The 25,989-nt window shown below is 43.3% G+C and overlaps 2 protein-coding genes and 1 non-coding gene across 3 annotated transcripts; 2 read left to right on the forward strand and 1 right to left on the reverse strand.

The window, feature by feature from the left end:
* The first annotated feature begins 4,661 nt into the window (after window positions 1-4,661).
* RNASE6 (ribonuclease A family member k6) lies at window positions 4,662-6,537 on the forward strand. Its single transcript, XM_032481619.1, has 2 exons — window positions 4,662-4,983; window positions 5,377-6,537. Exon 2 carries the CDS (start codon window positions 5,382-5,384, stop codon window positions 5,841-5,843), a length of 462 nt encoding a protein of 153 aa, XP_032337510.1. The 5' UTR covers window positions 4,662-4,983; window positions 5,377-5,381; the 3' UTR covers window positions 5,844-6,537.
* Window positions 6,538-6,608: 71 nt separating this feature from the next.
* On the forward strand, window positions 6,609-6,712 carry LOC116664502. The gene has a single exon (XR_004321033.1). It is a non-coding gene; the product is annotated as a U6 spliceosomal RNA (small nuclear RNA).
* A 4,198-nt stretch (window positions 6,713-10,910) lies between these two features.
* On the reverse strand, window positions 10,911-12,897 carry LOC102523457 (ribonuclease pancreatic). Its single transcript, XM_032481620.1, has 3 exons — window positions 12,756-12,897; window positions 12,360-12,463; window positions 10,911-11,601 (listed from the first exon to the last, which is right to left on the reverse strand). Exon 3 carries the CDS (start codon window positions 11,584-11,586, stop codon window positions 11,140-11,142), a length of 447 nt encoding a protein of 148 aa, XP_032337511.1. The 5' UTR covers window positions 11,587-11,601; window positions 12,360-12,463; window positions 12,756-12,897; the 3' UTR covers window positions 10,911-11,139.
* Between the last annotated feature and the right edge of the window lie 13,092 nt (window positions 12,898-25,989).

Here is a 25,989-nt window from a genome sequence, read left to right on the forward strand (position 1 = left end):
CTTAAGGCTGGGAGAGCTGCTCTGTGCCTGGAAAGGGAACAGCTCAGGAGAGGATATTTGAGAATGTAACCAAACAAAATTTCATGTATCTAATGCACAGTGAGGTCAAACACACTGAAAGATCAGAGTTTGGAGCAGAGAAAGGTGTATTGCAGAGCCAAGCAAGTTGGACAGGCAGCTCCTGCTCAAAACACCAAGACTTACTGCTGCTTTTAGGGGAAAAGCTTTTATAGGGAAAATTTGGGGGTACTGCCGCAGTGTGTGGGACTTTCTTCTGATTGGTCGGAAGAGAGGTAATAGGGCCTGTTCCAGGAATCTTGTGCTCAGCTTGAAGTTACCATCCTCCACCTGGGTAGGGGCCTTAGTTCCTGCAGAAGGACTCAAAGATATTGTTATATATTCCTTGAGGAGGAACCAGTTCCCTGGCCCAAGGCTGCGCTATTATTTCTTGATTCATCCTCCCCTGTCTCTGCATTCCCTCCCTTCCCTGATTAGCAACTGTTTGAATCTGCCCTTTGGAACTCAAGGAAGGTCAAGGAGGCTAAAAGAAGCCTATTTCCTACATCAAGGAACGGGGGACACAGAAAGGATTTGTAGCAGGGATGGCCCTACAGGGTCCTACTGTTTCAAGCACAGCCTAGAAAGATGGGTAAGCAACCAAGCAGATGAGGTGAGAAAGGATATTCCAGAAAGAAGAAATAATACCTGTAAACATATCAAGTGTTAAAGAATAAATTTTTTAAGTTAAAACTGTGGCTCTCATGAAAGTTTTAAAAAATAAACTCATGTCATCGAATAAACTGATAAATAAATCCATTTTATTCAACTCATTAACTAATGAGGAAATCAGTAAGATGCTAAAAACAGTTCAAATGTTCTCTTGCTTTACAGAAAATGATAGTCTCTGCTGGACTAAATTCATTTGCATTGTTGTGAACAGTAAATATATGCATTGTTATCAGTTTTTTACAAGTTCATTTCTACCCTGCAGGTCTACCCTGCACAGTAACTGCTCATCTCCTTTGGGTCAGCTAGATAAATCCTCCTCCAATGAGAGGACTCCCAGTAACCTGTTTTGTCCATTTCCAAGTCTTGGGAAATCTTTCCTGTCAGAAGATACAGAAAATTGAGGACTTGTTCAAGAAATAGAGGTCCTTATGACTGGTGTGAAAAGGACAGAGGGAGTCACAAGAAACAGTATGACCAAGCAATTGGACAAAAATGAAATGGTATCACATGCCCAAACTGACCAGTGGGCTAAGGGTTGGAGGCCATCTTGAGTGTCAGGACTTCAGCTCTGCAGAAACAATAAAACGAAACCTCACAAAGGAACTTGGAACTCATCACTTGGCTTCAGCCTCTGACTCACTGTTCTGGGCACTCACTGGCCTGATGCCTGACACAGAAATACATCGGCAACCATGGGAGAGGGAGTGTTCTGAGAGGTCTGAATATGAGTGGTAATTGCTATAAGAAGTAACTGTTAAAGACAAGACACTGGTCTTCTGTTATTTCAGTGACAAGTGCTTGAGACTGTTACTTTCACCGTCAGCAAGCGTATAAAGGTCTAGAGAATGAAGTAGACCAAGTAACAGGCCCGAGGCCTTGTCCACTACCAGCTGGGCCAGAATGTGCAGAAGACATAGATATGTCTACATACAGACTCCAGAGTGGAGACACGGCAGATGCCCTGAACTTGCTTTAGAATTGCCGGGCTGGCACAAGGGCCAAGCCAACCACCAGCGTCCATTCCCTACACAGGGAGCTTCTGATGGGATTCAGGACACGTTGCTCCAGAATGTGGCACCTTGCCAGACTGAATATTTCAAGCTGAAGGAATTCAAGAGATGGCAGGTAGTGCAGCAAGCAATTTCCAACCTGCTGAAGCAGATCATAAGATCTTCATATGTGAGGAGCCCTCCCTATACCTAAGGGGCAAGGAGCATCCTTATCTCTGAAGACAGAATCTCAGTGAGTAGGCCTTGCAAGTTTCTCCCAGTTCACTACACTTAGCTTGGACCCTTTGTTCTTTCCCATCTTTCCGTGACTTCCCATTCCTTATAAAACCTGGCATTAAAAGGCTCAGGTTTAACCACTTCTTAAGGAAGGTTCCTGTGCCATGTTAAGATTAAATGAAATAACTGTGTATGCTTTTCTGTTACTAATCTCTTTTGTTACAGGGGGCAAAGCTGAGAATTTAGAAGAGTAGAAGGAAAAGATATTTCTCCTCTCTTACACTTCCAAGATTTGGGATAACATACGAGAGACAGATAACAGAGTTAGATTCTCCCATTCTTACCTTTTCCCATCTCTCCTACACCTTAGTCATTATAGTGACAGGAAATCACCTGCCTGATTTAAGACAAAGTGGAAGCTGTATCTCAGGAATCAGTTACAACCTCAGTCTTGAGAACTTGGAAATTGGGTGAAAATCAGTATCAGCCAAGAAGAACAGTTCTCAACTAAGAATGGGGAACAGAATCACTGCACAGGTAACCAAACAAAGATATGCAAAGACCTCAGTGCCCAAGACTCTGATTCAGCAGGCCTGGGGTCTGGGCCTTTAAGTCATTTCATGGGCAATTCTGATGTGAGGCCAGGCTTGGAGGACCCCTAGCCAGGGATGCTGATGCTGTTTTCTGCTGCAGTGGCCTGGGGGTGCTATCAAGCTGTGGAACTGTAGGGACAAGGACGTCTGTCCTAACACAAGGCTGCAGAAGAAGACAGGTGAGTGCTCGGCAGACACACATCTTACAAAAATGTTTTCAGATTAAAAGACTTATTTGTTCAGAGCAATGTTAGATTTCTAGAAGAACTGAGTAGAAAGTACAGAGAGTTCCCATACGTCTGTCCCCCTCCCCTAGCCACACAGCACACACTTTTCCTATTATAGCATCTTACATTACTGTGGTTCTTTTCTTATAATTGATGAACCAATATTAATACATTGTTGATTAAAGTCTACAGTTTACAGTAGGATTTGTTATTCATTTTGGACAAGTTTTGACAAGTGGATAAAGTCATTGTCTTAGAAGAAAAACTTTTCCTCCACACAGTGTGAGGGTCCCTGGCTGGGTCTGAAAATTAAACTGACAAAGGCAGATCAATAGGAGGAAAGCATATTATTTTATTAAATGTGTACACGTTCATGGGAGTGTTCAGATGACAATGAAAATCCAAATTAAGTGCATAGAGCAGGAAGCTTTTATATCTTTTAGTCAAAGAAACAATACATTTATGAAGACTTGTCATGACAAAGGGGTTTGGTCTATGGGTAGGAAATGATGAAGACGGAACTAGAAATATAAACGTTAGTTTCCTCTGGTGCCCTCTCTAGGCAGATAAGAGTCCATCTCCAGTGAAAGGAGAATTAATTTTTCTGCCATTAGACAAAAAAGGAGATCTTTCTGTACTTAATGATTCTCACTTGCCTTCAGTGCAAAATAGTTTTTATGTCAAAGAGCCATATGTTGGGGTGACATATTCTGGTTTCCTTTAGCATAAACATGGGATATCTCTCCATTTATTTAGCTCTACTTTTGAATTATTTCATCCGAATTTTATCGTTTTCCTCATATTAATCTTGTACATATTTTATTGGATTTATACCTAAGTACTTCATTTACCTTTGCTGCTAATATGTTTTGCTTTTTTCTTTCAAATTCCTATTATTCATTCCTGGGATATATGAAAGCAATCTATTTTTGTATATTAGCCTTATATCCTGCATCTTTACTACAAACAAGTAGTTTTTATCCTAAAGATAATTGGAGCCATGAAAAGCACGGGGCAAGAGCATTCCACTGTTATCTTCATGCTCCAAGAATACTAATCTGGAAGTAATATGTCAGATAGATTGGAAGGAAGAGAGGTTAAAGGCAGGAGGTCCAAGTAGGAACCTTTTATGTGAGCCCTTTAGGAGACAATAAGATTCTGAATAAGGGCATTTTAGCACCAGTGGAAAGGTAAGTGCAGATTTAAGAGGTAAATCCCCTAAGTTCGTCCTTTCCCTTCATATGTGTGGTTCTCTTCACACAGCTTCCTCTTTGGGATGCCCTTACCATCCTCTTCATCGAACTTCTAGTTGATCCTCAAAACTCGGTTCCAGTGTTGTGCTCTCTAAAAATACCTCCTCTCTCCTGTCTCCTCACACTTCCTGAGGAGCTGCAGTTACCTCCATCGCAGCTGCAAGTGCTGTTTATGTTTATTAATACGTAACTGGGGAGGTTAGAGTTCAGTGCCAGAGTGCATGGTTAGCATGCATGAGGTCCTGGGTGCAATCCCCAGTACCTGCATTAAATACATAAGTAAATAAATAGACAAACGTAATTACCTCCCTCCCTACAAAAAAATTTTTACAAAGAAAGAATAAACAAAGTTCAAATATTTCTATATATGCATATGTGTATGTATGTATGTATATATAATGTATTTTTCCATTTACCTCACTGTTTCTTTCATTAGATCCCAAGCTCCTCAATCTCAGTAGCCCAGTTACTGGCCCAACAAACATACACATAAAGGAATAATTCAAATCTCTTGTTGAAACTCACATTACCAAGTACAGGGTAGTTATTACATCAGATTTTCACGCATAGTTTCTCCTAAGGAACTGAAATCATAAAACCTCAAAAACTGAAACTTCAGTTCAAGAAGGAAGCACCAGCCCATATCAGGAAGTGATCGGGTCCTTAAAACTCTGTTTTGAGTCTCATCGTTTCTTTAAGTAGCCTTACTCTTCCTGTGTCCACAGTGTTACTGATACTATTTTCAACAGCCATTTGGAAAGGGTAAGAGTATCATCCCCACTGTGCACAAGAAGTTCATCTTCCAAGCGCTGGGTTTCTCTTGCCTGGGGCTCAGAGCCCCTCCCCTGCTGCACGCGGGCAGCCCGGGCAAGCCTGGGGGGAACAAGAGACAAGCCTCGGAGCCTGGGACTAAGCACCACTTCTGGCTCCGTGGGAGCCCCAGCGTGGAGACCTGGTAAGAGGAGGAGCCTGAGGGCTGGGGAGAGTGAGCTGTGAAGGTGGCCGGGAGGTCCGGGTCAAACAGCTGGAGGTAAACATTTCAGGAGCAAAGAGGGAAGAGACAAGGTTTCTAACACGGGGACCATCAAAAGCAGGAGTACAGGACAAAGAGAAGAGTGAGTTCTACCAATCAGGAAAGGTCATCTTACCTCAAATGCCGCCTCACTGGGTTTCAGTTTCTTCACAGAATTGTGAGACTCAACTGAGAAAGAAGATGGCTTAAAAAAAACAAAAATTGATGAAATGTTAAGAGGCAGAATAAAAATCTAAATGGTTGTGAGTAATAATTTTGCTCCTATGGCTTCTCCTCTTCTTCTCTGTCACCATCATCTTCTCTCTTCTTACACAGAAAAGATGGGGCCATGGCTTCTGGGACGCCTTCTCTTCGTGTTGCTGCTGGGACTGTGGTGGGCAGTGCCTCCCCTTTGTGCTTTGCCTGAGGGTCTCACCAGGGCTCGATGGTTTGAAATTCAGCACATACAGCCGAGGCCTCTCCCGTGTAACAAGGCGATGAGTGTTGTCAATAGTTACACCCGGCACTGTAAGCCTGAAAACACCTTTCTGCACACCTCCTTCCAGGATGTGGCTGCTGCCTGTGATTCGCCAAACATCACCTGTAAGAATGGCGAGAACAATTGCCATGAGGATCCGAAGCCCGTTCACCTGACTCAGTGCAGCCTCACTGGGGGGAGGTACCCTGACTGCCGCTACCGAGAGGCTGCCGAGTACAAGTTCTACATTGTGGCCTGTGACCCCCCTCAGAAGGGCGACCCTCCCTATGCGTTGGTTCCTGTGCACTTAGATAAGGTTGTTTGAGGTTTCCATCACTTTCGTTCTCACTTGGCACAAATTCTCTTATGATCTTTTCTGATTTTTCTTTGCTTTTGTTGATTTTCCTGATTCCCAGAGAAGGAAAAGGGAGGGCGTTGGAAGAATTAGAGTGACGATATCAGGCAGTTTTCTGCTTTGGAGCTCAGTGATTTGAAGGAAGACAGAAGGGAAGAGGGCAAAGAAGGGTCCAGGCCTCCGTATTTTCAGCCGTAGAACTTTGCTGCGTTACAGGAGAAGAGCAATTTTAATTACATGTGTACGTGTGGGATCCCTACAATTACATGAGACTCAGAAGACACGGGAAACCCTGGGTGGGGGGTGGGGGGGGCTCAGGGTCCATGTCTGCAGCAGCGTCCCGAGACCAGGCCTGGGGCCTGGAGGGTTGTCCTGGCTTAGAGATGCCACTTTTTCCCAGGGAAAATGAGCTAAGTAGACAACCCAATACATGTCTTCTACCCACAGGGTGTGGGAAAAGAAATTGAGTATCAGGTCAGAAGACATTGCATTTTTCAAATGTCATACTTACTAGAGGATGTGAGGCCAGTAAAAACATTATGCCTCTCCTTCCGCTTTACTTCCTGCCTTAGTTGGTACTTTAACTGTTTCCATTGGGGAAAAGAACTGTACAGTCAAAAAGAATTTTATTGATAAATTCAATAAAGTGAATATTTTTGCTTAAGTTGTCTTTTTAATTTGTGAATTTTTTAAAATGCCATACTGTCTAGATAGGGCCAATAGAAACAGAATAGTGCGCTCCCCTCCCCAGCACGTATACTAAAATTACAACAATTCAGAGATTAGCATGACCTCCTCACAAGGATGACACACAAATTCCTGAAGCCTTCCATATTTTTTGAAGTAAGTCAAGACAGAGAAAGACAAAGTCACATGATATCACTTATATGTGGAATCTAAAATATGACCCAAATGAACCTATTTAGAAAACAGAAAGGGACTTACAGATAGAAAACAAACTTATGGTTATGGGGGGAAGGCAGGGCGGGAGGGTTAAATTGAGATTTTGGGATTAGCTGATGTAAAATACTATGCATAAAATAGATTAAAAAACAAGGCCCTACTGTATAGCACAGGGAACTATACTCAATATCTTGTAATAACCTATAATGAAAAAGAATCTCTCTGTCTCTGTATATATGTATGGAAAAAACGGAATCACTATGCTGCAATCACTATGCTGTACACAGGAAGCAAATACAACGTTGTAAATCAAAAAAATAAAGGAATATTAATCAATCAGTCACTCAGCACAAGCAGAAGAAGTGATGTGCACGTTTGAGGCAAGCCTGCAGGGGTGTGGGGTGGCAGGAGCGGGGCCAAAGACCCTCAGGGGAAGGCAGAAGCGGATGCTCGTGAGGAGGGGAAATCCAGAGCGCCTCACACTTCGTGATGGACTTTATAAAGGCCTTCCCTTGCCCTGTCTCATGCACTCACTTCATTTTTAGCATGATTTATTACTTTTCAAAAATTAAACAATGTAGACCAATACAAACTAATATATGGTGCTCAAATGAATAAATATTGTGTTCCACATGCTTACTCTTAGAAAAATACAAAAACACTGGAGTCCATTCTATTCCTCCCTCCACTCCCATTCCTCTTAACTCTTCTTAAATGAAATCATAAATTTAGAGTGTCTCCAGCCCTATTTTGACACTTTTACTTCATGAACAATATATAGTGTTTCCATGTGCAATTTAAAAATAAATTTATCCAAATGCCATTGTATGGTAGAAATCATTCTGCAACTTGACTTTTTTGTTCACTCAATAGTGTTTTTAACACACATTAATATTAAAATGTACCTTGCTCTTTTATTTTTATGGATGTATTTTTTCTTTGGATTAATAAACCATCATTTATTTATCAGTCGTTTCTTGATGGATATTTGGGATGTTCTCAAATTTTCACTCCAACGAGCAGTGTTGCAATGAATGTCTCTGTACATTTCTCTGTGTGCACATGTGGCAAAATTTTACCTCTAAGAGATTCCATGTCTATCATAGGTACACCAAGATGTGGAATTTCCAAGTCATGCATATTTTTAATTTTGCTGTCTTGTTATATTTTTGTCATACTTGGCAATTTAAAGAAAGACACGCAGCAGAAGACTTGTAATGTTTCAGCTTTATTCAAGGTGTCACTGAGGACTAGAGCCTGGGACACAGCCACTCAGGTAGCTCTGAGGTATGAGATAGCACACCATTGTTGTGTAGCTTGTTCATAAGTAAATAAATGATGCAAAAACGCATAACCCAAATTCAGTCATATGGGAAAAAGTCTGATGTGTCCAAATTTAGAGACATTTTACAAATAAGAACCGCCAAGAAGCCAAGCATGGTGAGGCTAGTATGTATTGAGGTCTTTCATTGCACTTTGCCTGCTTTTCTGAGGTAAGCATACAACGTATAAAGTGAACCCGTAGCCTGCTCTTATGACAACAGTTATTTGGTGCCTACCAGAGGCTGGGGGATTTTACAGACAGCAGCTGTGTAAAGAAACGTGTGGAGGAAAGAACTGATGGTGTTTTGTATCTCCAAGTGTCTTGGCTGACTGGAGGAATTGCAGGAGTACATGCTCTGTGAGGGCTGAATCAGCCCAGGGAGCCAGAGTGGGCATTGGGAGCAGCCTTTCATTCACAGTTAAAGAGAAAGCTCAAAGTGCAAATACTGGAGTGGGGGCACTTGGAAAGAAAGAACCTGATGGGGTGATCATTTACTCTGGCAATTGAAGGACTCATCTAAGGTGTGCATGGTGGTTGTGTTTTGCCTGGGGAAGGGCTGGGCTGGGGGACTGCCGGCTGCTGGAATTGAAGGGAGAGTTTACCACACAGAGAGGCAGGAGAAGACCAGCCCAGCAGAGGCAGAAGACGCTGTGGTTCTGTGGGTACACACAGAGCTGCGGGGGCGCGGGGGAGCTGGGCTGCTGCGATGTGTTTCCTTGTCCATGGAGAATGCAGAATCCAGGAGCGTGTTTTGTTTGAGGAAGCTTCTGAAAATTAACATTATCCTTCTTCAAAGAATCACTGGATATGATCATTTGTGTCTTTAAGCAGGAACCCATCTTCCCATGTTAGCATTTCAATTTTAAGATTCACCTGCCTGGGTTAGTCTCCTGGAACAGGCTAGTACTCCTTTCCTTTTGGGGAACAATAGCTGCCCCAAGGAACAGAGACCTCTGACTTGTCCCCAGATGACCCTCCTTGACTGTGTGTGACCGTGTCTGGAATAAGACTTGGCCTTTCCCCTCTCAGTGTCCTCCTTTCCAGAGCACTTCCCACCCACCACCCACCACCCACACCAGCTCCCTGGCTGTGCAGGTCTGCTCCTGGACCATCTGTCATCACCTATCAGTTTATTCCCCCGATGGAGGCACACTGTGGTCCCGTGGCCCACAAGGTGCAGGGACCCAGAAGCCAGAGCTGGTGAATGTGCAGAATAGATGCAGCAAAACTGCAAGTGTGTGTTCAAAAAGCCCCGCTAGTGTTTTTTTAGCACTAGCACGAGGGAAAATGAGCTCTGGGTTTGGGAACAGAGGAGAGATGAACTTCAGAAAAATTCTGTCTCGAGGAAACAGATGTAGAAACTTAAAGTTCCCCTTTTTCCCCTCCTCCATCCTCACTGCTTGTAGGAGAGAGATCCCCATTGCCACAGAAATGCAGGGATAGCTGGCTGCCCTGTCTCACTGGCAGGCTTTCTTCCTCTTACAGAAGCCCCCAGGGCTAAGCATTCCCTTTACCTAAAAACACAGTCACTTCCAACCTTTACAAATGTAGTACACAAAGACAAGGACAGAACTGGTCAAACGGGCTGGAAGTAGGACTTTCTTTAGTTCTATGACCTTGTCCCGATGCAAGTGCAAACAGAGGATCATATGAAATGATTGCGTGATGACAGAAGCCGAGTCTTTTCTTTTCAGTGGATGTGAGGAAGGGTGGCTGAGAAGGGAGCTGACTCACAGGCCAAGTCCACTGGGAACCTGTGAGAGCCCCCAGCGAGCTGAGGCAGAGCAAGATGTGATTCCAGGGTCCTCAGGGAAGGAAGGACACTGGAGAATTTTTTCCCTGGATAGAATCTAGTCTCAGTCATGCCACTAAGTAGCAGTGGCCACGAGCAGGTCACTTAACCTTTCTGAGATTCCGGTTGCTCCTCTATAAAAGGTGGGAAGGTTACATTAGGTCAGGAATGTCAGTGGGTGGAACCTACTTCCTCACCTCCCCCGTGCCTTCGTGAAGATACTGCTCGAGCACATCCTAGTGTAGGCATTTTCCTCCAGCATCCTAGGCAGGCATTGCCCAGTGAGTCAGTACACAAGCTGAAATCTGCTTATCCTCCCTCCTTCTGATGATCTCTGAAGTCCCTGCTAAACGGGAGGTTCCAACTTTCCAAGTAAGAGAAGACTATTTTACTGATTTAGTAATAGCTCATTCAAAAAAAAAAAAAAAAAAAAAGAAACATGGAAATTTAGGATCATAATTTCACACACTCCACTTCCCCACCTGTGGCCCTAGCAGGGTTTTCTCAGGTTCACGCTGTCTTTCCTTGTGCCAGAGACTTTTGTGTCTGAGCTTCACCCTTTGTCAGCTCACCCAGCATGGCAGTATCCCAGACTATAGCTCCGTTTTATCTAAAATAGCCCATGAGCATCAAAGGACCTACAGGGAAAGGAATGATCTCAGGTCACTAAAAATGCAAGAGTCCATAAAACAGATAAACAACAAGGACCTACGGTGTAGCACAGGGAAGTATACTCAACACCTTGTAATAATATATATAGTGGGAAAGAATGTGTAAAGAAAAAATATACATGTATGTTATATGTATAACTGAATCACTTTAGTAACCTGAAACTAACTTTGTAAATGAACTACACTTCAATGCAAAATTTAAAAAGCAATAAAAAAAAGCCCAAGAGTCAGAAGGTGGCATTTAAGGATTCCATTCACCTCTCACCAAAGCTACTGAGAGTCACGGTTCTCAGCCCTGGCAGGAAGTGATCACGCAAACAGTACCCGGATGGGGACTGCATCAGGAATTCAGGTGATTGCAGCTGTGTTTTATTGAAAGAAGCAGTGAAGTGGTTAACATGGGCCCCAACTCAGAAGCCACTCCTCGCCCCCTAAACCACGCATGAGCAAGCCTCAGGCCAGGGAAGCATGTGTGCATGCTGGATAATTGCCCTCAGGGCAAGTAAGCAAGAGGAGAGAGAAAGATGCCTTGGTGATGAGGTGGGGTATGTCGCTGCTCAGGCCTCAGGTGGGCATCTACACAGAAGCATCCAAGTGCACTGGCATGGACACGTTCCCCTCACAGGCCACAATGATGCGCTTCTGCAGCTTGGTAGTCTTGTATACACAGTTGGGGTACCTGGAGCTGCCTGTCTGGCGGCAGTCCGTGATGTTCACGGTGGAGTTGCTCTGGTGGCAATTGTACTGCCCATTTTTGCAGGTGATGTTTTTCTCGGAGCAGATGGCCTTGACATCTTCCAGGGACTCATGCACAAAGGTGTTCACCGGCTTGCACCATCCACGTGTCATCTTCCGACGCTTCATCATTTGGTTGCAGTAGTTGGTGTTGTTGCCAGGGGAGTTGCCGCTGTCCATGTGCTGCCGCTGGAACTTCTTGGAGGGCGATTCCCTGCCCAGGGAAGGCTGGACCCACCCCAGCACCAGCAGTAAGGACAGGAACAGGAACAGGAACTTCAGAACCATGGTCGCCTCACACTCCTGGAGGAGCCGACCCAGGAAAAGAGAGGTGGGGGGGGGGTAAAGCATCACCAGAGAACCCCAGCTGCCAACTGTAGCCTCCCTGGCATATCGTCTCCCACAGGTTAAACAGAAAGATGTCCCTCTTCTAGCGAGTTCTTCCAAGTAATGAGACACTCACATATACAATTCTTCATTAGCATTTGACTCCCACTCCTTACACAGAGGCCATCCTCCCTTCTGGGTAGTGACCCCAGAAATGACCGAAAACCCTAGCAGTCCTGTCTTTGAATGCAGAAGTATTTTTCTTTTAAAATACACTGGAAAAATAAAGCGTCTTTCTCACATTTGTACCCAGTGTTTACGTGGCTCATTAGAAGATCCATTTGAATAAACCATGAAATAAATGAGCCAAATTTTGAATAAGCCAAATTGTATCCCTGAGATACCACGCAGTATTCATCCAGGACCAGGGCTGACAGAGCCCCGCTGTCCTGCAACACAAGGGAAACTCTGCCCCACTGCCTGACGCTGGCACATAAAGGGAAGCCATTGTATCCCAGAGGAAGGGGCTCTCCTTCCACAAGCTATGGGGTGCTGCTCCTTCCCTAGCCCCATGGGTCCGGGGCAGCCTGCTTGCCTCATCCATGACCCCAGCTGTGCCCCAGCTGATGTTTGCCTGGCCCAAGCTTTCTCGGGTTGCCCTCACCCACTCTGCTTCCCTCCTCCCCAACCCTCAAGCAGAAGCAGCACCTGAGACCACCTCTTGGTTTGCTTACCTGGGTCTCTAGCTCGGTCTCTGAGAGAGAGCGTGGAAGGCAGTGTCTGCAACACCCGATCCTGGGAGTGTGGACTTTATACAGACTGAAAAGGGGCTTGGCTTCTGAGAAGAGAAGGGTGGGAGGAACTCTTGGCTCCGGTCCACATGAGAGCAAGGACAATGTGCGGAAGGGATGGGGAATTACACAGGCCACCCTCTTTCCAGGGCTGCTACACAGAGTGAGCCTTTGCCTATGAGAGCCTTTCTTTCCACAGGAAGCAGAGAAAGCCCCCATAGCAGTGATGCCCGAACCTCACCCGAGTCCTACTTATCTCCTTGGGAGCCAGTTTCACCAAGTAGCCCTTGGAGGTTAGCAAAGGGCGCATGTGATCCAGGGAGAGGGAGGGGAACGGACCTGCTCTCTCTCCTGCCTGGAGCTGCTTAGGCCAGAATTCCACATCTCTCCCAGGGAAACCAGGGAGACGTGGTTCCAGCTGCTCCCTGCTGGAAGGCGTCCCAGATCTGGAGAAGAAGAGGGAGAGTGCCTGAACCCCGAGAAGAAGGACACCTCTGCATGACTTAACCCCTTTTGGCCACTTCGACAGTCCTGGGCTGTTAGAGGAGGGTGTGTGGCTTTTCTTATCTACAGTGACCTCTCATCCTGCAAGTCAGAGTGGAGTAGAGGAACTAAAGATAAACCAAAATGCAAAATCCCCTTTAGACACTATATAGAGAGCATCATATTTTTTATCAGTAGAATTTCCTCTGAGAAAGAGCCCTGTATTTGCTGGAGGACAATTTTATTTTTATTTATTTTAAAAATACAGTTGATTTACAATATTGTGTTAGTTTCAGGTGTATAACAAAATGACTCAGATATATACAAATTTTAATCCCTTGGGAGTGAGAATTGTCAAACTATCTCTGCATGCTCTAGGTTTACACTGTCTCAGTCCAAATTCTGGTTTAGCATTTTAAGAGCTGGGCAAGTTTCCTCCTCTCTAAAATGGGGATGATAATAATATGGTCCTCTTTGATCCATTTTTAAGGCGAAGTAAGGTAAGATGCAGAGGGCTTGGAGCAGTGCTTAGAAAGCATCAATAAATGTTAGTTCTTAATATTGTTCACAAGGGCTGAGGTTAAGTTCCTCCCAAAGACTCTTTTATATAACACTAGGTGATCTCTGATTTGCTTTCTCCAGGAGGTGGAGTCAAGTAACTACCAGGCTTTTGTTCTGCTAAAATCCAGAGCTAAAAAGAGCAGGCAGTTTGAAAGCCCAGGAGAGGGAACGGGAGGGGGAAGAGAGAAGAGAGGTAACTTGGTGGGAAGAAGAGAATTCTTCAAGGGGGCATTTTTACTTTTTTTTTTTTTTTTTTTTTTTTGGTAGGTGGAGGTACTTGGGATTATTTATTTATTTTCAGTGAAGGTGCTGGGAATTAAACTCAGGACCTGGTGCAAGCTAAGCACCCACTCTACCACTGAGCTATACCCTCCCCACTAAGGCAGAATTTTAAAATTGCTTTGCCACATGATATCCAAGAAATCTTTGGTAAAGTTGACACTATTTGCTCATGTGCATAAATTTGGAAGAAACCGTGATGCCAAGGAAGTCGTGGTGTGTTAGTTCCATGTTTCCATACTTTGCAAAGCCCCGACACTCCACCCAGGCCTTGTTTGTCTCATAGTCTTTAAATGATACTCATACCCTCCTGAGTAGTGTTGGAAGGAAAACTTTTCATCTCCCTGCTTGTTGCTGAGGCCGAACTCGTTCGGCTCACCACAGGACAGGCCAGAAAATCGGGAGACAAGGTGTTGGGCAAGGAATAGCAACTTTATTCGGAAAGCCGGCAGACAGAGAGGATGGCAGACAAAAGTCTTGGAGAACCATCCTGCTCTAGTCAGAAAACAGGCTCCTTTTATGAAAAAATAAGGGAGGGGGAGGGAAAATAAGGGAGGGGAGTGGTTGATCGTTGTAATCTTCTTGCTGCAGGCATTCTTTGTTCTTGCAGCCATCCCCGTGGGCTAGGTCGTGGTGTCCCTGTAAATCTCCAACAAAACAAAGCTTGTTCTGTACTACATACTTACGTTCAGGTCAAGGGTCCTGCAAATTAACTGACAAAAGACAGGTTAACAGAAGAACTGACAGAATTTATTCATTCGCACATGGAGGAGCACAAAAGAAGTGGTTCCCTCAACAAATTAACAGAGGAAAGATGGAGGTGGCATGGGATCGGGACAGATACAGATTGTATAGGAAATAAATGTGTTTGTTTTTCTTTTTTTTTAAGGAAAGATAAATGAGCTTTTAGGGGAACAGATAGGACATAAAATAGTTTGTGATAAGGTGTGTCTATTCAAGTTCAAGTGGTTTGTTTTCTTCCTGAATGTAAAACCCACCCGAGAGGGGATTTATAGCAGCTTTGCTCTCAGAAGACCTTGCTTTTATTCAGATAAGGGAAGCTCCGAGAAAGAATCTTTTGGCATCTGCTGAGGCTCAAATATCTTCCATTTAAAATAACCTTCATATCAAATCTGTTGATCTGAGTGGGTACCCACAACAGCAATTTAGAATTTCTTCATTCATTCATTCAACAACGGAATGCAGCGATAAATTACAGGGCCTGCCCTCAAGGTGCCTGATGGGATGGTTTGTCAGGTGAGTCCTACCAAGTTGGGTGTGGCTGCACACAAGTAGTGATTCTTTTGGCACCTTTCCATTGCCAGAATTCCAAGGAGTTGGTCCAACAAGATTTCAGAATCACAGTTCAAATATGAACAAGACTTCTGTCACCCGAATACGGTTCTTCAATAGCTTACCCCCTCCTAGGCTTCCCGAACTATACCAAGTCATTTTACCTATTTGTGCGTGGCAAACTGGACAGGCCCTTGGGGTTTTCATTCAGCTTCATGGAAACCATCAAAAACACATCCTTACTATAGCCTTACCCTTGATTTCCTTTCCTTTGGGCAGGAGCTCCAGCTTCAAAACTTCTTGAAGCTTCTGATACAGGAAAACAGATGTGGGGTATAAGAAGGGCCAAGTCCCAGGTCTCAGCTGAGCCCCTGGGACGTGCCCTGCCAAGTATGTGTCAGCATCTTTTAGTAGTAAAGTATTTTTAATTGAGATATATCCCTTTCTTTAGAAACAATGCTTTCCACACTTTATTTATAACTGCCAAGATCAGGAAGCATCCTAAGTGCACATCAATAGATGAATGGATAAGGAAGATGCAGCATATAAATGTAATGGAACACAACTCACCCATGAGAAGGATATTTTGCAATTTGCAGACTTTCATTCACTTTTCTTTTTCACTGCAAAACCCACAATTTTCTAACTGACATAAACATATCCATTGCATCAAAAACAACAAAATACCTAGAAATAAATTAACCAAGGAGGTTACCTATACTCTGAAAATTGTAAAACATTGATGAATGAAATTGAAGATGATACAAAGAAATGGAAAGATGTCTTGTGCTCTTGGATTGGAAGAATCAACATTAACAAAATGGCAGTACTATCCAAAGGAATCTAAACATTCAACGCAACCTCTGTCAAAATACTCACGACGTTTTACAAATCTGCTGGAAATTCTGATACCATCAGTGAGGCCACAAGCAATCACAGTTGGTGGCATTTCTACCTGCACCTAGATGGATAATTGACTCTAAACAATTCATCTGGTGATTTTCCTAGTGTCCCTCTCTCCCAGGGGGAAAAAAATTATTAAAATCTCTTTCCAGACCCTAGATAATTCTAAATTTGAGCTCAGCCGTCTTTGTAGGGTGATGAGCCCAACTCTTAACACCTGGAAGAGACTAGCAGCAAACCAAACATACGATGTAAGGCCTTGGTTCCAACCTCATGGCATGAATAACTCCCTTTTTCCTGGATCTCCATGTGTCCCCGCTGGATACTACTTCCTTTGGGATCAGGATGCATGGTCCTGTTTGCCGCAGACTAATACCTCATGAACGTTAGGAATAGTACTCCAAGATTTGCTTGTATACAGAGACCCTAACTCTATAAATCGCCAAGGCTGGAAATTCCAATTTAGTTATCAAATCCAGATGGGGCCATTCTGCAGTATTCAGGAACAATATTTGGGGGAATTGCTGGCTCAATTTTTATGTGAATAATCAGAGTAGTGTTCTCATCAGTGGGAATCACAAAATAGAAGACTTTAAGAAACCTACTACTAACTCTGGCAGAAGTTACGAATGATACCACGTCTGCCCTAGATGGAATACACATCAGTCTCAGCTCATCGGTATGAGCAGTGATGGACAATCACATTGCTTTAGATTTCTTGTGGGCCAGTCATGGTGATGTCTATGCCATTGCTAATACTTCTTGCAGTACTTGTCCATGAAATAGGCAAGTCTAACAGGCTATCCATTGCTCTAAAGAAGAAGACATTTGGATGTCTAAGGTTGATCCTCATGGTCTATGGGATTTGTTCTGTTGGCCTGGGTTGGCCAGTTGGGCTTCCTGGTTTTGAAGTACCTCAGAGGGACTATTAATTATTCTTCTTTTAGTGAGAGTGGTCATTATACTGGTCTGTTGCATTTTATCCAGAATCTTAAATGCTTCTCCACAGCCGCTCTCTCCTCAGATGACCACCATGATGATACAATAGAAGAATCAGGAAGATCTTGCAATACAGTTGACTATGAAGTTAACCAAACTGTTTCTGGACAATGAAGATCTGGAATTCTAGCTTTCCCTAAATTGGTCAACTTGTTGGAAATGAGAGAATAAACAAAAAGAGGGTCAGAGCGATGAAATGGGTAAACAAACAATGGCCAGATTATACATGAAGGTAAACTTTGACCCCAAATCAGCAGCAATAAATCCAGAAAGCCAACCCACTCTACAGAGCACACCAGTCCAGAAAGCCAAACAAGAACCCCTGTGGCAAAACAGGTTGGCTGCTGGCCTTTGGGTTAGCCAGGACGTGATGAATAACTGAAAGTTTCCCTAATTTTTGTCCCTAAAACCTCAAATTAGGACCAACTGGAGAACACCAAATATGCACGTCTATCCAATCACAAAGTTGTCTGGCTTCTGGGCAACCCACCTCCAGCTCCATGCCAACAGCCTCCACTCAGGGTACACCTTCTGAAGGCCTCCCATTTTTCTACCATGGAGCTTTCCTAATTCCTCACAACTGAGTCTTTGCCAAACGCAAGTGACAGTGGTTGATGTCCTTCTATAGTAAGTTTACTGAATAAATAGAGTTTCTTTGTTCCCATCTGAGTGGTTTTCTTCATTTCCACATGATTTTGAGAAAGCAAGGAAGACTTTAGGTAGAGGGTGAGGCTGTTTTACAAGGAAGGTGCAGAAACTCTCAAGGACGTTCTGCCATTAGGCTGACTCCAAAGGCTCAACACAGCGCCCACAAACACACACATACACACAGACATACACACACAGAGAACAGTGTCCCAGGGTTCCTTGTCAAACTCAGAACAAAAGGAAGCAGAAGAAAATTAGAACAGGAAAGGATAGAAACATGGAGGAAGGAAAAGGGGTCGATCAGTGATCGAAACGGGAGGGTGGCAAGGGAAGGATGGAGGACGTATCCAAAGAGATACCTGAAGCCCGTGCTGCCCCTGACCCTTCCCACCGTGGATCTGCACAACCCAGGTAACCACAGAGGTGAAATACAGGAACTGCCGTGATGACATCCTACAACGCATCTTTCCCACATGTGAGTCTAAGCCTAAGATGTAAGATTAGTTTTTTAAATGATTGATTGTATGGAGAGTGGGAAGGACAGGGATGGAGGTTAAGCTGAGATGATGACCAGCACTTCTCCCACCACTAGTTCTTCCTGTCTTGTAGAAAGCTCAGTCCTGGCCGCAGACTCCTTTTCCTTGACTGTCTCAACTCGGGCCACTCCCTGGTTAACACTGATCAATAAGAGGTCATGGTGCAGAGCTGGGCAACTGCAGGGAGGAAGGCAGAGTTAGAGAACTATTTTTTTTTTTAATTAAAGTATAGTTGGTTTACAATTCGTGTTAATTTCTGGAGATCACCATCTTCAGTTCCCTTCGTCTGGGGGCTCTTCCTCTCCCCTCCCTCCCTTTGTCTCAGACACTGAAAGTTTTTGGACATACCTACTTGTGAGTTGATTCTCAGACAATCATGTGGAGGAAGTAGGCTGGGTCTGCGGGTATTTGCGAGCACAGGAAGGGCAGGGGTGTAACTTCTGCAAAGCTCTATTCTGTCTTCAAGTCTCAGTTCCTCTTTCTGAGCTTCCTCCCCTTCACATCTCTTCCACATATCTATGCAGAAGCTCCTTGTTCCCTCTCTTCTTTTATCTTTAAAAATCCAGAACTATTCGGAATTCAGTAAAATTGAATATATATTTTAAGACTTATTCCAAATACAGAATATAATTTTTTTAAATCTTATTGAAGAACTTCAAGAAAAAAGGTGGATATAGATGGATTCCTTTTTGGAATAGAGGGATACATTTCCTGACACCCCATAAATTCTCCAAGGAAACTGCATGAGCATGTGCATGGAGGGGATGGTGTGTGGGGAGATACCCAGAACCAGGCAGGTGAGAAACAAGGGGAAGATGAGTCCAGCAGGTATGAAGGCACCTGGCATCCCAGGCCCTTGGGATGCTGGGCTGGTCCTCCTAGAGAGAGGACTGTGCAGGTCCAGGGAGAGGGTGGTTAGGCAGGTGTACTGACCCTGGCTAATTAACACCAAGGGGAAGGAAGTCCCCAGCTGATGGAAAGGGAGGGCATTTCTCTTATCGTACAGCTGGCTGCTTCATCTCCAAGGACAGACTCCAGTACCTCTTTCTTTGTTCCCACGCAAGTTTCTGCTATTTGCTGTTGAGCTCAGGGAACACCTACAAATGAGAAAACAGAAAGGCTTTTGTACCCAGGAGGGCCCTGAAAGGTCCTGCTCAGGTTCAAGCACATAATCATCATAATCCGACCTCTGCCAACCTCCCTAAGCTCATCTCCTGTCACTCACTTTACTTTTCTCTTAATAGCAATCTTACCAGTAGTTCCAGAAATAAGCCATGCACATTTCAGCTATGGAAACTTCAATGCAGGAGATAAAAACAAGGAAAAGGAGGGCACGGTTTTCCCTCTCTTGCATTGGCCCGTCCCCTATTCTCAGGAGTGTTCCTTCTTTCACTATTGTATTTACTTCAGTAATCAAAGTCTTGCTTCTATCATGATTTCTGTCTCTCCTCAAAAATCTTTTTTCTGGTACTAAGAACTGAGGTAATTCTTATTTCCCTGTTCCCAGTAACAAATTCATTTTGGTATGTTTCGATTTTTAGACAGCAAATCGATGGCTTTCATCAAATTCTAATAGAAGTTTATGTCCATTGCTCTAGTGGCTACCATAGAAATACCACACATATGCACCTAACTACAAATGATACCATTAAAACTAGTCAAAACTCATTTTACCAACTAGGATTGGTGATCCCAAAGTAATTTATATTAAAGTAGAGACACTCCAGCTGGCAAAATTTCAGCTTTCATTGGCCACCTGGTATAGCCCATATGTCAGGAGTTGGCATTATCTAGAACAAAGACATTGTTCACAGGTCTTATTTGAAGATAGATATTTTCACAACATGCATCAAAATGATAATAACTGCATATATCCTGTTACACAAAGTTTATTTCTGATCTAACACAGCACTGTGATCACATCCATGCTGCTGGTGCTGAGTGGTATGCCAGGGGCAAAGGAAGAGGTGGCTTGCTGCACCATCTTTCCCTTTTGTTCTGTATCCTGAGAAAATGTCTATCTCATCTTGCATTGTGAATGTTACATGTTATAATCCTCAAATCCTTCCCCTCAAATATTGAAGAAATCTGGTTTTACCAGCCATAAAGTCACTTATACCTGAAGAAGGATTAATACAATGGTCACATTTAGGCTAAATGATTGCTTATTCCTATGCTCGCCCTTACAACGGTCAACTGATCTGACTGACCGGTTGCTACTCACAGTTTCAGGCCCACTGTTAACACTAAAGCTATTGATCTGACTGTTTCTGTTTTATTCCAGTAATTAAATGCTGTAATCATGCTTGGTCTCTGAGTCCATCTCCAGGGAGAAGGTCATAGAACTGCTACCTTACAAAGTAGGCTAAATACCAAGAAGACCACTCCTTGAGTGCTTAGGAGATAAAGAGATCAAAAAAAGTGACAACCGCTGGCCTCTATAGAATGGGTCACCCGGAGGTATCATGACGCCATTCTAAGTCTTCTGATGAGAAAATGATTCTGTTGATTGTGATCCATGCTTTATTGTTTGAGCTATGGCTTCATAACCACCCACCCCATCCCCAAGATGGGTTCACAGTTTTGTAGGCACTAGCCTTCTGTGAGGCTGATCTTCCGACAACATACCCAAGATCAAAATCCCTAAATTTCCATTCCAGATGTGGGAGGTATGCTTTCCTGTTTGCTCCATATGGTCTTGTGAGTACCTGAAAGGCAATTTGCCCTACAGAGAAAATCTAACTCAATTAGAAGTGGGGAAGGGACAGTTCAGTGGTAGAGTGTATGTCTAACATGCATGAGATCCTGGGTTCAACCCCCAGTACATCCACCCAATAAATGAGCCAGATTATCCCCCCCTGCCCCACCCTAAGAGACCCTTCCCTCAAAGCCAGCAGGGAGCTCAAGTTAGAACTCAGTTAGGAGGAAGGAGGGAAAAACACTGTGTAAATGTGCGGTTAGTAAAAGTCATCCTGCTTTGAAGAGCTGGAGCAAAGAGTAGAAGAATAAGACAGCAGATCTGAAGTCTTCTAGCCAAATTTACCCTTCAATTATACTTTGGTATATTTCTAGTTTAACAATAAAATGGAATAGTGAGTGCTAGTAAGGCCTGATCAAATTCAGGCTGGGAGAGCTGCTCTGTGCCTGGAGAGGGGACAGCTCAGGAGAGGATATATGAGAATGTAACTAAACAAAAGTTCATGTATCTGATGCACAGTGAGGCGAAACACACTGAAAGATTGGAGTTTGAGCAGAGAATGGTTTATTGCAGAGCCAAGCAAGGTGGACAGGCAGCACGTGCACAAAAAACCCAACTTAATGATGATTTTCGGGGAAAAGCTTTTATAGGGAAAATCTGGGGGTACAGGTTCAGGGTGTGGGTCTTTCTTCTGATTGGTCAGAAGTTAGGTAACAGGGCAGTGTTCCAGGAATCTTGTGCTCAGCTTGAAGTTACCATCCTCCACCTGGGTGGGGGCCTTAGTTCCTGCAGAAGGACTCAAAGATATTGTTATATATTCCTTGAGGTGGAACCAGGTCCCTGTCGCAAGGCTGCGCTATTATTTCTTGATTCATCCTCCCCTGTCTCTGCATTCCCTCCCTTCCCTGATTAGCAACTGTTTGAATCTGCCCTTTGGGTTCTGTGTGGCTAGGGGAGGGGGCAGACATACGGCAGCTCTCTATACTTTCTATTTAATTCTTCTTTACATCTAACATTGCTGTGAACAAATAAGTCTTTTAATCTTAAAACATTTTTTTAAGATTTTTCTAAGAAGGTCACAGAGGATGAATGAAGTTAATTTCCTGCATCAAGAAATGGGGGACACAGAAAGGATTTGTACAAGGAAGGTCCCCACAGGGTCCTGCTGTTTCAAGCACAGCCTAGAAAGATGGGTAAGCAGCCAGTCAGATGAGGTGAGAAAGGATATTCCAGAAAGAAGAAATAATACCTGTAAACATATCAGGTGTTAAAGAATAAATTTTTTTATTAATAAATAAATAAATTTTAAGTTAAAACTGTGGCTCTCATGAAAGTTTTAAAAAATAAACTCATGTCATTGAATAAACTGATGAATAAATCCATTTTTTCAACTCATTAACTAATGAGGAAATCAGTAAGATGCCAAAAACAGTTCAAATGTGATTTTGCTTTACAGAAAATGACAGTCTCTGCTGGACTACGTACATTTGCACTGTTATGAACAGGATATACATGCGTTGTTATCAGCTTTACACAAGTTCATTTCTACCCTGCAGGTCTACCCTGCACAGTAACTGCTCATCCCCTGAGGGTCTGCTGGATAAATCCTCCTCCACTGAGAGGACTCCCAGTAACCTCTTTTGTCCATTTCCAAGTCTTGGGAAATCTTTCCTGTCAGAAGATACAGAAAATTGAGGACTTGTTCAAGAAATAGAGGTCCTTATGACTGGTGTGAAAAGGACAGAGGGAGTCACAAGAAACAGTATGACCAAGCAATTGGACAAAAATGAAATGGTATCACATGCCCAAACTGACCAGTGGGCTAAGGGTTGGAGGCCATCTTGAGTGTCAGAAACTCCACATGAACAATAAAACAAAACCTCACAAAAGAACTTGGAACTCATCACTTGGCTTCAGCCTATGACTCACTGTTCTGGGCACTCACTGGCCTGATGCCTGACACAGAAATACATCGGCAACCATGGGAGAGGGAGTGTTCTGAGAGGTCTGAATATGAGTGGTAATTGCTATAAGAAGTAACTGTTAAAGACAAGACACTGGTCTTCTGTTATTTCAGTGACAAGTGCTTGAGACTGTTACTTTCGCCGTCAGCAAGCGTGTAAAGGTCTAGAGAATGAAGTAGACCAAGTAACAGGCCCGAGGCCTCGTCCCCTCCCAGCTGGGCCAGAATGTGCAGAAGACATAGATATGTCTACATACAGACTCCAGAGTGGAGACACGGCAGATGCCCTGAACTTGCTTTAGAATTGCCGGGCTGGCACAAGGGCCAAGCCAACCACCAGCGTCCATTCCCTACACAGGGAGTGTCTGATGGGATTCAGGACATGTTGCTCCAGAATGTGGCACCTTGCCAGACTGAATATTTCAAGCTGAAGGAATTCAAGAGATGGCAGGTAGTGCAGCAAGCAATTTCCAACCTGCTGAAGCAGATCATAAGATCTTCATATGTGAGGAGCCCTCCCTATACCTAAGGGGCAAGGAGCATCCTTATCTCTGAAGACAGAATCTCAGTGAGTAGGCCTTGCAAGTTTCTCCCAGTTCACTACACTTAGCTTGGACCCTTTGTTCTTTCCCATCTTTCCGTGACTTCCCATTCCTTATAAAACCTGGCATTAAAAGGCTCAGGTTTAACCACTTCTTAAGGAAGGTTCCTGTGCCATGTTAAGATTAAATGAAATAACTGTGTATGCTTTTCTGTTACTAATCTCTTTTGTTACAGGGGGCTGGGTGAGAATTTAGGAGGGTAGAAGGAAAAGATATTTTTCTCTCTTACACTTCCAAGATTTGGGATAACATACGAGAGACAGATAACAGAGTTAGATTCTCCCATTCTTACCTTTTCCCATCTCTCCTACACCTTAGTCATTACAGCGACAGGAAATCACCTGCCTGATTTAAGACAAAGTGGAAGCTGTATCTCAGGAATCAGTTATAACCTCAGTCTTGAGAACTTGGAAATTGGGTGAAAATCAGTATCAGCCAAGAAGAACAGTTCTCAACTAAGAATGGGGAACAGAATCACTACACAGGTAACCAAACAAAGATATGCAAAGACCTCAGTGCCCAAGACTCTGATTCAGCAGGCCTGGGTTCTGGGCCTTTAAGTCATTTCATGGGCAATTCTGATGTGAGGCCAGGCTTGGAGGACCCCTAGCCAGGGATGCTGATGCTGTTTTCTGCTGCAGTGGCCTGGGGGTGCTATCAAGCTGTGGAACTGTAGGGAGAAGGACGTCTGTCCTAACACATAAGGCTGCAGAAGAAGACAGGTGAGTGCTCGGCAGACACACATCTTACAAAAATGTTTTCAGATTAAAAGACTTATTTGTTCAGAGCAATGTTAGATTTAGAGAAGAACTGAGTAGAAAGTACAGAGAGTTCCCATATGCCTGTCCCCCTCCCCTAGCCACACAGCACACACTTTTCCTATTATAACATCTTACATTACTGTGGTTCTTCTCTTACAATTAATCAACAAATATTAATAAATTGTTATTGACTAAAGTCTACAGTTTACAGTAGGATTTGTTATTCTTTGGAAAAGTTTTCTCAAGGGAATAAAGTCATTGTCTTAGAAGAAAAACTTTTCCTTCACACACTGTGAGGGTCCCTGGCTGGGTCTGAAAATTAAACTGACAAAGGCAGATCAATAGAAGGAAAGCACACATATTTTATTAAATGCTTACATGTCCATGGGAGTGTTCAGATGACAATGAAAATCCAAATTAAGTGCATAGAGCAGGAAGCTTTTATATCTTTTAGTCAAAGAAACAATACATTTATGAAGACTTGTCATGACAAAGGGGTTTGGTCTATGGGTATTAAATGATGAAGACGGAACTAGAAATATAAACGTTAGTTTCCTCTGGCGCCCTCTCTAGGCAGATAAGAGTCCATCTCCAGTGAAAGGAGAATTAATTTTTCTGCCATTAGACAAAAAAGGAGATCTTTCTGTACTTAATGATTCTCACTTGCCTTCAGTGCAAAATAGTTTTTATGTCAAAGAGCCATATGTTGGGGTGACATATTCTGGTTTCCTTTAGCATAAACATGGGATATCTCTCCATTTATTTAGCTCTACTTTTGAATTATTTCATCCGAATTTTATCGTTTTCCTCATATTAATCTTGTACATATTTTATTGGATTTATACCTAAGTACTTCATTTTTCTTTGTTGCTAATATGTTCGGTTTTTTTCTTTCAAATTCCTGTTATTCATTGCTGGGATTTATGAAAGCAATCTATTTTTGTATATTAGCCTTGTATCCTGCAACTTTCCTATAAACAAGTAGTTTTTATCCTAAAGATAATTGGAGCCATGAAAAGCATGGGGCAAGAGCATTCCACTGTTATCTTCATGCTCCAAGAATACTAATCTGGAAGTAATATGTCAGATAGATTGGAAGGAAGAGAGGTTAAAGGCAGGAAGTCCAAGTAGGAACCTTTTATGTAAGCCCTTTAGGAGACAATAAGATTCTGAATAAGGGCATTTTAGCACCAGTGGAAAGGTAAGTGCAGATTTAAGAGGTAAATCCCCTAAGTTTGTCCTTTCCCTTCATATGTGTGGTTCTCTTCACACAGCTTCCTCTTTGGGATGCCCTTACCATCCTCTTCATCTAATTTCTAATTGATCCTCAAAACTCGGTTCCAGTGTTGTGCTCTCTAAAAATACCTCCTCTCTCCTGTCTCCTCACACTTCCTGAGGAGCTGCAGTTACCTCCATCGCAGCTGCAAGTGCTGTTTATGTTTATTAATACGTAACTGGGGAGGTTAGAGTTCAGTGCCAGAGTGCATGGTTAGCATGCATGAGGTCCTGGGTGCAATCCCCAGTACCTGCATTAAATACATAAGTAAATAAATAGACAAATGTAATTACCTCCCTCCCTACAAAAAAATTTACAAAGAAAGAATAAACAAAGTTAAAAAAAATATATGTATATGTGTGTGTGTGTGTGTGTGTGTGTGTGTGTGTGTGTGTATGTATAAAATGTATTTGCTCATTTACCTGACTGTTTCTTTCATTAGATCATGAGCTCCTGAATCTGAGTAGCCCAGTAATTGGCCCAACAAACACACACATAAAGGAATAATTCAAATCTCTTGTTGAAACTTACTTTACCAAGTACAGGGCAATTATTACATGAGATTTTCACG

This window comes from Camelus ferus, chromosome 6 (genome assembly GCF_009834535.1).
Source record: "Camelus ferus isolate YT-003-E chromosome 6, BCGSAC_Cfer_1.0, whole genome shotgun sequence".
Lineage (NCBI taxonomy): Eukaryota > Metazoa > Chordata > Mammalia > Artiodactyla > Camelidae > Camelus > Camelus ferus.